Genomic DNA, 17659 nt, shown 5'->3' with positions numbered 1-17659 from the left:
AGCACTCCAAACACAGGGTAAGAGACAAAACTTTTTAAATTTCTAAAAAATAGACCCAAAAAAATGATTTCTGGTACTACTCCCCACATGGTATTTGTAACAATAACATGAATGTTACTATTGAGAAAAGGGAAATCGGGTAGTGAAACCATTATCTGTGACAAAATAGTTTTTACTACTTTTGAATCGTATTGATATAGAGAAAACCCTGATTTACCATGAAGTAAAAACCCCGAATTACCAATAAAGACATAATCGACTTTTCCGATAATGTTTCGTTATCGTTTTTAAGGTGCTCAAGGGGAGCTTTTGTGATCGCCCTGTGTCCGTCTCAACAATTTGACTGTTAACCTAGAGGTCACAATTTTGGCCTAATCTAAATGAAACTTGGTCAGAATGTTACCCTCATAAAAAAATCTTGGACGAGTTCAATATTGGGTCATCTGGGGTCAAAAATTAGGTCACCAGGTCAAATAAAAAGAAAAGCTTGTTAACACTCTAGATGTCATAATTTTGGCCCAGTCTTAATGAAACTTGGTCAAAATGTTACCCTCAATAAAATCTTGGACGAGTTTGATATTGGGTCATCTGGGGTCAAAACTAGGTCACCGGGTCACATCAAAGGAAAAGCTTGTTAACACTCTAGAGGTCACAATTTTGGCCCAATCTTAATGAAACTTGGTCAGAATGTTACCCTCAATAAAATCTTGGACAAGTTCGATATTGGATCAAAAACTATGTCACCAGGTCAAATCACTGGAAAAACTTGTTAACATTCTAGAGGTCACAATTTTGGCCCAACCTTAATGAAGCTTGGTCAGAATGTTACCCTCAATAAAATCTTGGACGAGTTCGATATTGCGTCATCTGGGATCAAAAACTAGGTCACCAGGTCAAATCAAAGAAAAAGCTTGTTAACACTGTAGAGGCCATATTTATAACTGTATCTTCATGAAACTTGGTCAGAATGTTACTCATGATTATCTCAAAGTCCAGTTTGAATCTGGGTCATGTAGGGTCAAAAACTAGGTCACCAGGTCAAATGAAAGGAAAAGCTAGTTAACACTCTAGAGGCCACATTTATGACCATATCTTGATGAAACTTGGTCAGAATGTTAATCTTGATGATCTATAGGTTATGTTCAAATCTGGGTCAGGTGGGGTCAAAAACTAGGTCACAGGGTCAAATCAAAGGAAAAGCTTGTCTGTAGAGGCCACATTTATAATGTATCTTCATGAAACTTGATCAGAATGTTACTCATGATGATCTCAAAGTCCAGTTTGAATCTGGGTCATATAGGGTCAAAAACTAGGTCACCAGGTCAAAACAAAGAAAAAGCTAATTAACACTCTAGAGGCCACATTTATGACCATATCTTTAGGAAACTTGGTCAGAATGTTTATCTTGATGATTTATAGGTCGTGTTCAAATCTGGGTCAGGTGGGGTCAAAAACTAGGTCACCGGGTCAAATCAAAGGAAAAACTTGTTAACACTCTATAGAGGCCACATTTATGACTGTATCTTCATGAAACTTGGTCAGAATGTTAATTTTGATGATCTTTAGGTCAATTTTGAATCGGTCATGTGGGGTCAAAAACTAGGTCACCAGGTCAAATCAAAGGAAAAGTTAGTTAACACTTTAGAGGCCACATTTATGACCATATCTTAATGAAACTATCTTGATGATCTTTAGGTCAATAGGTTCGGTGAGCGATACAGGGCCTTCATGGCCCTCTTGTCTATTTATACCATGTATCTTGTCCATTACAAAGATTAAAGCTCAATTCTACAAATGAAAGAAGAGTAAGGTATTGTATAATTTTGTTTGTTGAATATATAAGACATAAAACAAGCTAAGGACAAATATCACAGCCTCCAATTGCTGAAAACAACCAATAGTCTTCATTCTTGAACATAAGTAATGTGTATAAATTGTCCCCATTTCTATGGAAACCATGATCATTCTGCCATGATAATGGAGTATCCATGAAACCATTAACTGTTACACTGCACCATGGGAGTTTCTTCTCTTTCATGTACTTCCTGAAAAGAAAAGAAAATTTTACAGCTGTATTTCAGTAAAAAACCTGAGCTGTCACAGCAACACTACACTATGAATAGCCTAGTCAATTATATGAATATAAAAGTCGTAAAAAGACATGGAACCTGTGCACTGCATATCAGATCTTGACAGTGAAGTTTCAATCTATTCCCGAAAGTGGGTACTGAGATACTAGCTTACATACAATACTTAACCAAAAAATGGCATAATTTTGTAACAAGAGCTCTGCTAACTGGGACAATATATGCTCGAAGGGTTTTATCTGAGAAGGTAAAAGTAAAATTTAAAGGAAAAGCCAAAGTGCACAGGTCCTGTAACTTTTCTTTTCATTTTTATACACCCATTTTGAAAAACAAAGGCCATGAAGGCCCTGTATCGCTCACCTGACCTACTGACCTAAAGATCAACAAGATTAACATTCTGACCAAGTTTCATTAAGATATGGTCATAAATGTGGCCTCTAAAGTGTTAACTAGCTATTCCTTTGATTTGACCCCGTGACCTAGTTTTTGACCTGACATGACCCAGATTCGAACTTGACCTAAAGATCATCAAGTTTAACATTCTGACTAAGTTTCATGAAGATACAGTCATAAATATGGCCTTTAGAGTGTTAACAAGCTTTTCCTTTGATGTGACCTAGTTTTTAACCCCATCTGACCAAGATTTAAACTTGACCTAAAGATCATCAAGATAAACATTCTGACCATGTTTCATTAAGATATGGTCATAAATGTGGCCTCTACAGTGTTAACTAGCTTTTCCTTTGATTTGACCCCGTGACCTAGTTTTTGACCCGACATGACCCAGATCCAAACTTGTCCTAAAGATCATCAAGTTTAACATTCTGACTAAGTTTCATGAATATACAGTCATAAATATGGCCTCTAGAGTGTTAACAAGCTTTTCCTTTGATCTGAGCTGGTGACCTAGTTTTTGACCCCACTTAACCCAGATTTGAACTTGAGCTATAGACCATCAACATTAACATTTTGACCAAGTTTCATGAAGATATGGTCATAAATGTGGCCTCTACAATGTAAACTAGCTTTTCACTTGATTTGACCCGGTGACCTAGTTTTTTATCCTACATGACCCAGATTCTAACTGGACCTTAAGATCATCAATATTAACATTCTGACCAAGTTTCATGAAGATACAGTCATAAATGCGGCCTCTACAGTGTTAACAAGCTTTTCCTTTGATTTGACCTGGTGACCTAGTTTTTGACCCCAGATAACCCAATATCGAACTCGTCCAAGATTTTATTGAGGGTAACATTCTGACCAAGTTTCATTAAGATTGGGCCAAAAATGTGACCTCTAGAGTGTTAACAGTCAAATTGTTGACGACGGACGGACGACAACAGACACAGGGCGATCACTAAAGCTCACCTTTGAGCACTTTGTGCTCAGGTGAGCTAAAAAGGACGTGATTACGTGTCTGTCTGTCAGTCCGTCCATCATAATTTGTGTCCAAAGCATAATTGTAATGTAGACTGCTGCAGTCTGCACATTGTCTCATTACCATCTGCCAAGTTTCAAGTCATTACCTTTAATACTTTTTAAGTTGTGTTCCGGATAGGAAATATGATGGGCAGATTTGACTTTGTTGTGACTTGACCTTTGACCTACCATCCTGGACCTACCTACATCTCAAGTTTGAATGGTTAATAAATTATGTTCTGGACACAAAATATGACATTTGAGCTCAATCTGTGACCTTGACCTTTGAAGTAAGACCTGGTTCATAAGCTCTGCACATCATCTCATTACCACCTACCTACATGCCAAGTCTGATGTCAATATCTTGCATGGTTATTTAGTTTTACTATGGACACAAAATATGATGGACAGTTCTGACCTTTTAGCTCAATTTGTGACCTTGACCTTTGACCTACAGAGCCAGTACCAAGGCTCTACACATTGTCTCATCACTATCTTCCTTTATACCAAGTTTAAAGTCAATACCTTTAATGATTATAATGTTATGCTCCGAACATATTATGATGAATGAACGGACAGATAGATGCATGTGCCATCACATAATACATGACATCCTGTTTTTTTAAAATGGGCATATAAAAATGAAAAAAAAAAAGAGTTACTGAACCTGTGCACTGCAGGTAGGATCATTACAATGAACAAGAGCGTAAAGTTTCAATCCATTCCTATTAGTGGGTACTGATACCTGCTTAAAAAAACTTAACCAAATCGGACACCAATGTGGACATCCACACACTGGTAAGTCCAATAGTTCTACCCATTCTTTAAACAGTCTAGCGAAAAAGGCCATCCCCTCAACTTGGGGGGGGCAAGTCCATGAATGAAATCTTTGTCATTTGTCCACTTCAGAACTGAACTTAGAAAATACACTAAGTGATGCTGTAGTGTGACTGATCTTCATTCAAACCAGTTTAATAACAAACAACCATGGATTTTTACACACAAGATAAAAAAGTCATTTTATGAGCACTGCTACTAGGTCTGATCTTTATTACTGAATATTGGTACAAAACGTTTGCTATTAGGATTTAAAAACATGAACCAACATTAAGGCATTGCTGATACTGAGGACAAATTTCTCTCACCAGGAGTCCAACTTTCACTCTTAATGAGCACAAACCCTCTCAAATCATGAAGTTAATGTGACCTCTAACCTACTGATCCCCTAAAACAATAGGGGTCATCTACTGACAATAAGCAATCATTTTATGAAATTTGACCATTGCCAGACCAGGCGACAAGACCATGAACAAAACAGTATACCTTTTTCTTATTCAACATGATTCATACAGGACTTGGCAAAAAAAATTCAAGGACTTTTTAAGGACTTTTTATGGATTTTCAAGGACTATTTTAATTGCTTTAAATCTTAAATTACAAAACCATTTAGGCTCTTCATAAGGCATTATGACAAGAAAAGTTACAGAACAGTTTTATTTTCCATAAGCTACAATAGCATATCTTAACCTTTATGAGATCTTCAATGGGATTACCTTTTATGAGCTATATTTGCCTGTATACATACTTAGTACATGTTTCTTATAAGTCTTTCAAGCTCTCAAGACTAGTTTTCAATTTGTCCTCAAGGGACTTCACTTCTTGTTTTCGCGTGTGATTTCAACGCACTTTCTCCCATAGTTCCAACATCAATGAGTTTATCACATACACTTATGCTTGTCTGACTTAAACTCCTTTAACCACGATGAATAATCATCCTGTGTAAGCCATTTATTGGCGAAAGTACATTTATTTTTTTGGGCCACTCATTGTTGTTGTTGATAAGTCACGCTACAATGACCTTGCGCATAATATTTTAACGTTGTGAAAATCGCTATTCCGTATCTAACTTCCGTACCGAAACAGTGTTCAACTAGCGTTCCCTCCGTGGGTGTGCATGTATTTTTATTTTACACCGTTTTTTCGCTCTTTTTGACTTATTTATTATTTATTTTTTGTATTTTTCCCCTACAATACGATTGCCCCCTGTTTTTAGCAAAATTTAAGGACTTTTCTACCTTTTTTTTCAAAATTCAAGTACTTTTTCAGGGGATTTTTGGAAGAAAAAAATCAAGGACTTCTCAAGGACTTAGGATCAAATTCAAGGACTTTCAAGGACCTGTGCGAACCATGTTCAAATGGAAGCATAAAAATTTAACAAGTGGGAAACTGTCACAAAATACCCTTATCACAGCAAATTAATTTTGACTTTTTACAATACTCTACTTATTCAGCAGGTCACTTAATTCAGACTAATTCAAGGGCCATAACTCCAGAACAACAAACACTATCCATTTGGTTAAAAAGCTTGACCAAAATAAGATGCCCATAAATGTTTTAAGTTTGGTGAACACAGAATAAGAACTGCTCAAGTTAATAAGGAGACACTTAACCTTTAGCCTGCTGGCGGTGAGTGACTCTCCCTTTGCAACTAGTGCAGACCAAGATCAGCATGCATGGTCTGTACCGTTCGCTTTTCAGTCAGTAAATTTTCAGTGAACATCCCTTCAAATAATAAATCGTGTTGTCCAAATTGAATGTTTGACCAGTACATTTTAGAAATGTAGCAGGATAAAGGTTAAATGTTTGCAATATCAAGTTATTGAAGGACCATAATTCAAGAAAGACTTGGAGTATCTGACTGGCTATCAAACCTATCCCAGATATTATGCTCATAACATTGAGAAAAAGAAAGGTGAGCACTGGATAAGAACTATTCAAGTAGTACAAAAGGTGGATCAAACAGGAGGCTTTTCTGCCAGAAGGGAAAATATCTTTGAGTATCTGCCAGCACTCAAAATTTTGATATAATTAAGTAAATGGCTGGTCTTGTCAAAATGCCTGCCATAGCTAGACAAACAATCTTACCTTAGGGAATCTATAGTCTGCTGTACAGTGTCTGGATGGATAAATCCCCCATACTGTGATCCCACACAACACTTTATCTCTCTGCTAGGACATGGACAACTGTATGTAGATACATAGCCATCTCCCTCATACCTGAAATATGCATGGACAACAGTATGTAGATACATAGCCATCTCCCTCATACCTGAAATATGCATGGACAACAGTATGTAGATATATAGCCACCTCCCTCATACCTGAAATATGCATGGACAACAGTATGTAGATACATAGCCATCCCCCTTATACGTGAAATATGCAAGGATAACAGTATGTAGATACATAGCCATATCCCTCATACCTGAAATATGCATGGACAAGAGTATGTAGATACATAGCCTTATCCCTCATACCTGAAATATGCATGGACAACAGTATGTAGATACATAGCCATCTCCCTCCTACCTGAAATATGCATGGACAACAGTATGTAGATACATAGCCATCCCCCTTATATGTGAAATATGCAAGGATAACAGTATGTAGATACATAGCCATCTCTCTCCTACCTGAAATATGCATGGACAACAGTATGTAGATACATAGCCACCCCCCTTATACGTGAAATATGCATGGACAACAGTATGTAGATACATAGCCATCTCCCTCCTACCTGAAATATGCATGGACAACAGTATGTAGATACATAGCCATCTCCCTCATACCTGAAATATGCATGGACAACAGTATGTAGATACATAGCCATCTCCCTCATACCTGAAATATCCATGGACAACAGTATGTAGATACATAGCCATCTCCCTCATACCTGAAATATCCATGGACAACAGTATGTAGATATATAGCCATCTCCTTCATACCTGAAATACCAGTATGTAGATACATAGCCATCTCCCTCATACCTGAAATATGCATGGACATCAGTATGTAGATATATAGCCATCTCCCTAATACCTGAAATATGCATGGACAACAGTATGTAGATACATAGCCATCCGCTACATACCTGAAATATGCATGGACAACAGTATGTAGATATATAGCCATATCCCTCATACCTGGAATATGCATGGACCACAGTATGTAGATATATAGCCATCTCCCTCATACCTGAAATATGCATGGACAACAGTATGTAGATACATAGCCATCTCCCACATACTGGAAATATGCATAGAAAACAGTATGTAGATACATAGCCATCCCCCCTCATACCTGAAATATGCATGGACAACAGTATGTAGATACATAGCCATCCCCCTCATACCTGAAATATGCATGGACAACAGTATGTAGATACATAGCCATCCCCCTCATACCTGAAATATGCATGGAAAACAGTATGTAGATACATAGCCATCCCCCCTCATACTTGAAATATGCATAATCTCCTGAAGGAAATACTGAATGGTCACTTTTCACAGTAAGGATTAAACACAATTTAACAACAAGTCTCAGCTCCGCCAAGCTGGGCAATATACACCCAAAGGTTACATCAGAGGATGAAAGCAAAATTTAAAGAACTTGACTGTTGAAGCCCAAAGGACAGGAACAATAAATAACATAATACGTCCGTTCGGGCGTATAAAAAGAATTTCACTTGTATAATAGCTGTCACTAAAAGAAACCCCTAGTTTAAAATTATATTATAGCAGCAACTTGCTCTTGGTAAGAAACTGGCAACACTTCCACATGAAATTGAAGTGAACAAGGCAGTCTGAAAGATAGCTATATCCCCCGCCGCTGTTATGGATAGTGAAAGGGTTGATGGTATTGGGTGGAAGCGTTGATGCTGTTAAGTATATTTTATAGTCCATGTATGACGACATCAATACCTTAAGTTGTGACCTTGACCCTGCATGGCTGACTTGTGGGTTTTGCAAACCATCTCAATAAAGGGAACACTTCACCACAGTTTTAAGAAAATTCTTCAAGTGGTTTAGCAGAATAGGAGGGGACAGGAAATTGAAGGCTCAAACATTTGAGTAGTGACGTTGAGGGTAAATTCTGAGTTCTGCATATCGTCTCGATAAGGGGAATATTACAGCCATGTCATATCAAAAGTCTTCAAGGGTGTGTGTGTGTTCGGGTTTAACGTGTTTTTTCAACAATTTTTCAGTCATATAAACGACGGTGTCTACTTGTAGCAGTGAGCACAATGCCCAACTTTATAGTGCTGCCTCACTGGAATATCACGCCATAGACACGTGACATGATACCCCACCAAGTCACATTATACTGACACCAGGCTGACCAATCCTAGCACTACCCTCTTAATGCTGAGCGCCAAGCGAGGAAGCTACTAGTACCATTTTTTATGTCTTTGGTATGACGTGGCCGGGGATCGAACCCACGACCTTCCGCACTCGAAGCGGACGCTCTACCACTAGGCTACCGAGGCAGTTAAAGTCTTCAAGGGGTTTAGGAGATACAGAGCAGACACAAAACGGAAGACTCAAACCTTTGACCTTGAGTTGTGACCTTGATATTGAGCTGACTCATTGATGAGGTGATAATATGACTAAAGTTTCATGAAAATCCTTCAAGGGGTTTAGGAGATACAGAGGGAACACAAAATGGAAGGCTCAAACCTTTGACCTTGAGTTGTGACCTTGACCTAGAGTCAACATGGTTGACTCATAAGTTCTGCACATCGTCTTGATGAGGTGATCATTTGACCCAAGTTTCATGAAAATCCTTCAAAGGGTTTAAGTTATATGGAACGGACACAATTTTCACAGACGAAAGGATGGATGGAGACTCTTCCTATAACCCCCCACCACTCCTGTCAGGAGACTAATTAACCTTGTTGGTTTAATTTTTGCTTAATGGCACTTGTTTTCCAGTATATTTTTTTGTCATTTCATCACCTCAGTTAACTTAAAACAAGTGTTTCTGGATGTAAGTATTAGCTGACAACTTCCTAATAACAAGAGGACCATGATGGTCCTGAATCGCTCACCTCTTCCCACATGATCCAGTTTTGAGTATGACGTCGTTTTTTCTATTATTTGACAATGTGACCTCGTTTTTGAGCTCGTGACCCAGTTTTGAACTTGACCTAGATTATCAAGATAAAAATTCTGACCAATTTTCATGAAGATCCATTGAAAAATATGGTCTCTAGAGAGGTCACAAGGTTTTTCTATTATTTGACCTATTGACCTAGTTTTTTAAGGCACGTGACCCAGTTTCAAACTTGACCTAGATATCATCAAGGTGAACATTCTGACCAATTTTCATGAAGATTCATTCAAGGGTATGGCCTCTAGAGAGGTCACAAGGTTTTTTTATTTCAAGACCTACTGACCTAGTTTATGATCGCAGTTGACCCAGTTTCAAACTTGACCTAGATATCATCAAGATAAACATTCAGACCAACTTTCATACAGATCCCATGAAAAATATGGCCTCTAGAGAGGTCACAACGTTTTTTCATTATTTGACCTACTGACCTACTTTTTGAAGACACGTGACCCACTTTCGAACTTGACCTAGATATCATCAAGATGAACATTCAGACCAACTTTCATGAAGATCCATTGAAAAATATGGCCTTTAGAGAGGTCACAAGGTTTTTCTATTATTTGACCTACTGACCTAGTTTTTGATGGCACGTGACCCACTTTTGAACTTGACCTAGATATCACCAAGATGAACATTCAGACCAACTTTCATACAGATCCCATGGAAAATATGGCCTCTAGAGAGGTCACAAGGTTTTTCTATTTTTAGACCTACTGACCTAGTTTTTGACTGCACGTGACCCAGTTTCGAACTTGACCTAGATATCATCAAGGTGAACATTCTGACCAATTTTCATGAAGATCTTGTGAAATATATGGCCTCTAGAGAGGTCACAAGGTTTTTCTATTTTAAGACCTACTGACCTAGTTTTTGACGGCACATGACCCAGTTTCGAACTTGACCTAGATATCATCAAGGTGAACATTCTGACCAATTTTCTTGAAGATTTTGTGAAATATATGACCTCTAGAGAGGTCACAAGGTTTTTCTATATTTAGACCTACTGACCTAGTTTTTAACCGCACGTGACCCAGTTTCGAACTTGACCTAGATATCATCAAGGTGAACATTCTGACCAATTTTCATGAAGATCTTGTGAAATATATGGCCTCTAGAGAGGTCACAAGGTTTTTCTATTTTTAGACCTCCTGACCTAGTTTTTGACGGCACATGACCCAGTTTCGAACCTGACCTAGATATCATCAAGGTGAACATTCAGACCAATTTTCATGAAGATTTTGTGAAATTTATGGCCTCTAGAGAGGTCACATGGTTTTTCTATTTTTTTCATGCAGATCCAATGAAAAATACGGCCTCTAGAGAGGTCACAAGGTTTTTCTATTATTTGACCTACTGACCTAGTTTTGGACCGGACGTGACCCAGTTTCGAATTTGGCCTAGATATCATCAAGATGAACATTCTGACCAATTTTCATGCAGATCCCATGAAAAATATGACCACCAGAGAGGTCACAAGGATTTTCTATTATTTGACCTACTGACCTAGTTTTTAATGGCACGTGACCCAGTTTCGAACTTGACCTAGATATCATCAAGATGAAGTTTCTGACCAATTTTCATGAAAATCCCATGAAAAATATGGCCTCTAGGGAGGTCACAAGAATTTTCTATTTTTAGAGATACTGACCTAGTTTTGGACCGCAGTTGACCCAATTTCGAACTTGACCTAGAAATCATCAAGATGAACATTCTGACCAATTTTCATGCAGATCCTATGAAAAATATGGCCTCTAGAGAGGTCACAAGGTTTTTCTATTATTTGACCTACTGACCTAGTTTTGGATCGGACGTGACCCAGTTTCGAACCTGACCTAAATATCATCAAGATGAACATTCTGACCAATTTTCATGCAGATCCCATGAAAAATATGACCTCTAGAGAGGTCACAAGGTTTTTCTATTATTTGACCCACTGACCTAGTTTTTGATGGCACGTGACCCACTTTTGAACTTGACCTAGATATCATCAAGATGAACATTCAGACCAACTTTCATACAGATCCCATGGAAAATATGGCCTCTAGAGAGGTCACAAGGTTTTTCTATTATTTGACCTACTGACCTAGTCTTGGACCGGACGTGACCCAGTTTAGAACTTGGCCTAGATATCATCAAGATGAACATTCTGACCAATTTTCATGCAGATCCCATGAAAAATATGACCACCAGAGAGGTCACAAGGATTTTCTATTATTTGACCTACTGACCTAGTTTTTGATGGTACGTGACCCAGTGTTGAACTTGACCTAGATATTATCAAGATAAAAATTCTGACCAATTTTCATGAAGATCCATTGAAAAATATGGTCTCTAGAGAGGTCACAAGGTTTTTCTATTATTTGACCTATTGACCTAGTTTTTTAAGGCACGTGACCCAGTTTCAAACTTGACTTAGATATCATCAAGATGAACATTCTGACCAATATTCATAAAGATCCCACAAAAAATGTGACCTCTAGAGTGGTCACAAGCGAAAGTTTACGCACGCACGGACGGACGACGGACGCTGCGTGATCACAAAAGCTCACCTTGTCACTTTGTGACAGGTGAGCTAAAAATTAAAACTTCTTAAAAATAATATATTTTCTTTCTGCTCTGACATTGTCAAATTAGTACTGATAGTCATGAAACTTTGCAAGAATGTTCATTTTACAGCTACATTTTACAGCTACAAACAGCACTGAAAAATTTAAACACTTTACATTTTACTATAACCAATGTTACAGCAAACTGAAACTTGGACAGTTGCTATTCTTGAATAAAAGGCAAAGTGTCAGACTTTAAACCATGATAAATATTGGCCTAGCTGTACTGCTTTTTGTCAAATTGTCACAGAACATTGCCTCATCCTGGAATCAAACTTGCCTCCTGCTGATTAGCAGGAATCAGAGGTGGAGAATGAGTATCTGAAGAGTGTCACAGAATGCCTGTTGAAATCACAAGCACTGGATTGGTTCCCACTTCCATGAAAAATGCATAAGCAGGTTCGACATTATTTTGTTTCGTTCGGTTTTAAGGGACAAAGACACAGTTCCACCTTTTATGATGGAGAAACCACCAAGGTGCACCTTCAGGCATCAGCCATAGTAGAACCACTGACCCTCTGCATGCAGCTCAATCACCTCATATGACAAGAAGAACAGGCCCCAGAGGTGAAGAGCCACTCATACAAAGTCAGAAACATTCAACACCTCACTATGGAGGCTCTTTTGTTAAGATACTGACATTTGAGCCACGCCATGAGAAAACCAACATAGTGCATAGTCCCTGCAGTCTGGTCAGGATCCATGCTGTTCGCTTTCAAAGCCTATTGCAATTACAGAAACTGTTAGGGACCAGCATGGATCCTGACCAGACTGCATGGATGCCCAGACTGGTCTGGATCCATGCTGGTTGCAAATACACTATGTTGGTTTTCTCATGGCGCAGCTCATTGATTGATAAATGAAAAATTATCTTACAAATCAATCCCTACAGCACAGGCACCAAGCCATTCAAACATCTCCTCATACCCACAGTATTCCTGGTCACTGTTTGGATAGTATACCTCTGAATCTATGATAGGGACATTGATATCTCTGAACTCGTGTACAGTCTTTGACAATTTAAGTCGACTACACTGTAAACCTTTGTTAATGAAGTAGTTCTGTATGGAAGATGGACACACCTTCTCATCTGGAATAACATGTTATAAAATAAAATTTATGTTTTTCAAAATTTCAACACTACCGATATCTGAACTATGATATATGAATAATACTTCTAGTGTTTTACATGAACAACTCTTGAATTGACAATAATTTTTAAAAAATATTACTTATTCAGTAATACTGACGTCATGTTGACCTACTATTTGGCACTATACACACATCAAGAAATAGTGCTTCCCTATTTCATCCACTCTTTTATTAGAATCTATACTATAATATAGATACTACCAAGCTAAACACTTATTACATTTTGAACCTGTGACCACAGTATCTGGCCATGATGTAGGTCAATAAAACGCCTTAAATGATATGTCAAGATACCACAATCAGACGGCAAAACACAAGCTTCAAAATGATTGTGTAGAACCTAAATGTCCAGTCTTTCCATTCCTTTTTATACAGTAAAAAACTGACCAGGTTGCAAAGGTACAAGCTAAATGCTTGAGGTATCCATAGTTTCAAGCAATCAACCATAAGAAGACAACTGGGAAAGACATGAATTGCCCAAGAGTGCACAGGTGCTAAAGTCATGGATGCTTTAGTGACTGGTGCTTCACTCTACTCATTCATTTGTTTGATACGGTATTTTTAACATAGTATTTCAATTATGTAATAGCTGTCAGTTCACCTAACAAAGTGTTCCTACATTCTGTGCTAGTTCACATTATTCTCCACAAGACAACTTCCCCACATGAATCAGATTAGGAGGAATGGACCTAAGTCATCCAATAACAATAGTCTCAAATGGGAATCAAACTTTCAACTCTTGTGTTATACGTAAAGAGCTAACTAGGCAGGAATTGTATATGAAGTACAGGTTTGCAAAATACACCCTAAAATAGACAGCTAAACCTGCCTTAGTGGCCACATGTATAAGGCAAGCAGTAACCATAAGCAGCAAGTCAGCTAACTTCCCTAACTGATTCTTTGTTCTTATTTCAACTTGTCTTAAAGAGAATTCCTATAGTTTTTTTCCTTTCATAGAATTTTTTTAAATTCACATATATGATAGGAAAATTTGTGCTGAAAACAATGAACAAATAAAAACAATAGGTCACCAGACTTGTTTTTGTGAAAGATTGTTTTGAACACACCCACTGTTACTGAAACTGCCAGCAATTTTTCAACGTTTTCATAATTTTCTGCTTTTTTATAAATACCAACCCAAATATACATCAAGACAGCACAATACGGTTTTTTCTTTTTACAGATTTTATTATTATACTTATTTGATATCATAGTCATATTTGTAATACTCTATCCTTACAATAATGGGTACAAATGAAAAAAAAAAATATTGTTTTATATTTACTTTTGTGATTTTTTTTTCAATGAAAAATACCCATAGTGAAGAATATTTTTTTTAATTAAAAAAAACTCTTTCATAGAATTTTTTCTTGTTTTTCTTGTATATAGATAATTGTATTGTGAGCATAAAAATGGCTAAAAAAGTATGGGTCACCAGGCTAAATTTTATGTTAAGACCGCTAGAATACAACACCTGTTCGGACGGAAATGGCGCGAACCTGGCCAAATTGATTACATGTATGTCTGCTAAAAGTTAAAAAAATTTTTTTTTAATTTTTTAATTCTTTCTATAATTGAATACTAAGTAATCTGAAAGGTGATATTGTCTTATCAGTACTAAGTCAATTATCTTACATTATATGAACAACACTGTCTTTGTACTAAAATGCGATGTGAAAACACAATCACAAAAATAGCAAGATACCTGTCAGGCATGATACTTGTCAATACAACATAAACCAGTATCAACATTTGATTACTGATAAAACGTATCAAAAATGTTATTTCATTCAAGATTCCTCATATTTAAGATTGTCTGTAACATGTTTCAACAAATGTTGACTTCAGTTCAGTTTTCCATAGAAAGTGTCGGCTGCGCAGAAAGATGTGCAGAAAAAACTATAGGAATTCCCTTTAAGCTGCCACCTGCCTTTAGCAGTCAGATTGTGTTACTCCCTTGGCTGGTAACTTAATACAGGTTTGACTGTATCCTCATAAAAAAGATATTTATGCTTTTGTAATAATGATTTGAAAATACAATTTATCTATTACCATTAGGCTTCCAAGTGACTAGGAAATCAGTGTGTGAAAGTTGTGTGAGACACCATTTCACTCGCTCGTACTGTTTCATTCCTAGGTAAAACTTCTCTGCCAATGTATCGATTTGCACCACTGAAATTATAAACTATGTTATATATTCTAATTTAATATGATAAAGTTTCAATGCTTCAGTAAATTAAATGCCAGATAAAACTACACTTTTTGCTTTTGTTTAAGTAATAAAAGAACATTCTCTTTTAAAGGACAAGTGCAGTATAGGTAATAACAAATGTCCAGTTGAAATAGTTATTTTAATCCAGAAAATGATTTAGTACTGGTTCATACTTTTTTCTGGGTAGGGAAGAGTTGTGGGTCCATATACCTCAACTACCCATGATATATCTGCTTACAAACACCACACCCCATCCCCTTCTCCGTACATTTTTAGTTTTAGGGGAGGACAACATGTATATATATATATATATATATATATATAGAAAAAATAAACAACATTTCACGAGTTACTTAATATTTGCCTACCAGTTTTGAATATTACTCATCAGGGCAAATAATACAATATGGCGTATTATATTGTATTATTTGCCCTGATGAATAATAAACGAAATCAGTAGGCAAATATGAAGTAACTCATGTGATGTTGTTTATTTTTTCTTTATAATTTACTTGATCTGGCACAGATTTTTATATATATATGCTCGTGTCAATACAGCTCTATGGAGATAATCGAAGACAGTCCTAATTTAAATTTATTTGAATATGCTACCAGAGAGTCTGGAGAAACACTAAGATATAAAATACTACACCAACATTCTTTGAAGAAATAACCAGCAAAATAAAATGTCTGTTAATTAACATGGAAAGTGAAAAATTGGTAAATTATACCACACTAGATTAATAATTAATGGTTATCGAGAAATTAATGATATTTATGAGGAACTGATTTTCATACTACGGTAGGTTATGAGAAAACTACATGTTGTAAATATAAAAACTTAAATTATACAAACCATATTTTCCAGTATTCTTGCCTGCCTTTGAAGGCTGACCATTTAAACCAAGTTGTTGAAAAGTATCTTTACACAAGTTCAGCACAAGCTTCCCTGGAATTTAATTAAAAATAGTAATAAATAGAACATTGTCCTTCACTGCACATATCTGTAAATGAAAAGAACTGAAATTTCATGGCCAAACTCAAGAAATCTTTAATTATTGATTGGAAATTATTTTCTGTCAAGTGGTCATTTTGGTTTAAACAATATTTATTAATCAAATAGCATTTAATTACAATACATATTTACAAAAGCTAGGGATTGAGTAGAAAGCTAATAAGCTTTTTTAGAAACTCTTTCCCGAAAGAGTTTCTAGTGGTCATTTTGACCTTGACCCTTGAAATGCTGACCCAAAATATGATAAGAACACTATATTGACCACTGGGTATCATCCTATGAAGTTTGTTTGTTCGATTTGCTTTGGGTTTTGCACCATTTTTAAGCATTATTTCAGTTATATAACGTCGGGCAGTTAACCTAAAAAGTTTTCCCAGAAACTGCACCAGTATTTATCAGTTCTCCTACTGCCAACTTTCCCACATGAATCAAAGGTGGAGGAAGGATGTTTTCAGTCACAATGTCTTTAATCAGTAATCATGGAATACATATGCCTCGCCCTATGAAATCTGACACCAGTAGGTCTGGGAGTTTCCCATTATATACTTACTAAATGGCCTGCTGGCCAATAGTCAAAACTATTGCTCAAGGTACAACAGATCAAGGGAAATGGTTCTGACAATTGACTGGTAAGCTATTCAGTAAGTGTTTTATAACATGACAACAGAAATAAGTTTTCAATAGCACAAACTGCATACAGATGATTTGTATAATGAGTCCAGTAATAATTACTGATTAAAAACTTTTTTCAGTCTTGAAATCACTGTGGCCTTGACTTTTAACCTAATGAACCACATAACAATAAGGGTCATCTGCTGACCATAGACAATTATCCAATTAACTTTCACAGATGTATAAGAAAGATTTCTCCAGTTATAATCTGAATCTGTGTTTAGGCTAAAGGTCAACATGATCTTGATCTTTGACCTACTGACCCTAAAAACTACAGAATCATCTATTTACAACTGGCAATCATGTTACGAACTTTGACATTTGAAGGCCTAAGTATTCTCCAGTTACTGACGAAAACAGTTTTCAGTCATAAGGTCTCTTTACCTTGACATATGAGCCGTGCCATGGGAAAACCAACATAGTGGGTGTGCGACCAGCATGGATCCAGACCAGCCTGCGCATCCGCGCAGTCTGGTCAGGCTCCATGCTGTTCGCTAACAGTTTCTCCAATTCCAATAGGCTTTAAAAGCGAACAGCATGG

General features: G+C 36.8%; 1 protein-coding gene across 2 annotated transcripts in view; it reads right to left on the bottom strand.

Annotated features, from left to right (window-relative positions):
* Positions 1–1813: 1813 nt before the first annotated feature.
* The window catches only part of LOC123548282 (ribonuclease P protein subunit p40-like), a 49516-nt gene continuing 33670 nt past the window's right edge, over positions 1814–17659 (bottom strand). Inside the window, exons 4-9 of one of the 2 annotated variants that reach the window (XM_053546568.1) lie at positions 16288–16380; positions 15272–15391; positions 12944–13157; positions 7304–7336; positions 6435–6533; positions 1814–2045 (exon numbers count right to left, since the gene is read on the bottom strand). In XM_053546568.1, coding sequence (XP_053402543.1) covers positions 1856–2045; positions 6435–6533; positions 7304–7336; positions 12944–13157; positions 15272–15391; positions 16288–16380 — 749 coding nt within the window. In that variant the 3' untranslated portion in view covers positions 1814–1855. Of the gene's footprint in view, positions 2046–6434; positions 6567–7303; positions 7337–12943; positions 13158–15271; positions 15392–16287; positions 16381–17659 lie in introns of both variants that reach the window. The other variant, XM_053546566.1, reaches the window with a different exon arrangement.

Source organism: Mercenaria mercenaria, chromosome 6 (assembly GCF_021730395.1).
Source record: "Mercenaria mercenaria strain notata chromosome 6, MADL_Memer_1, whole genome shotgun sequence".
Taxonomy (NCBI): domain Eukaryota; kingdom Metazoa; phylum Mollusca; class Bivalvia; order Venerida; family Veneridae; genus Mercenaria; species Mercenaria mercenaria.
Note: the sequence above shows the minus strand (reverse complement) of the source record. Positions and strands in the feature narration are given on the sequence as shown.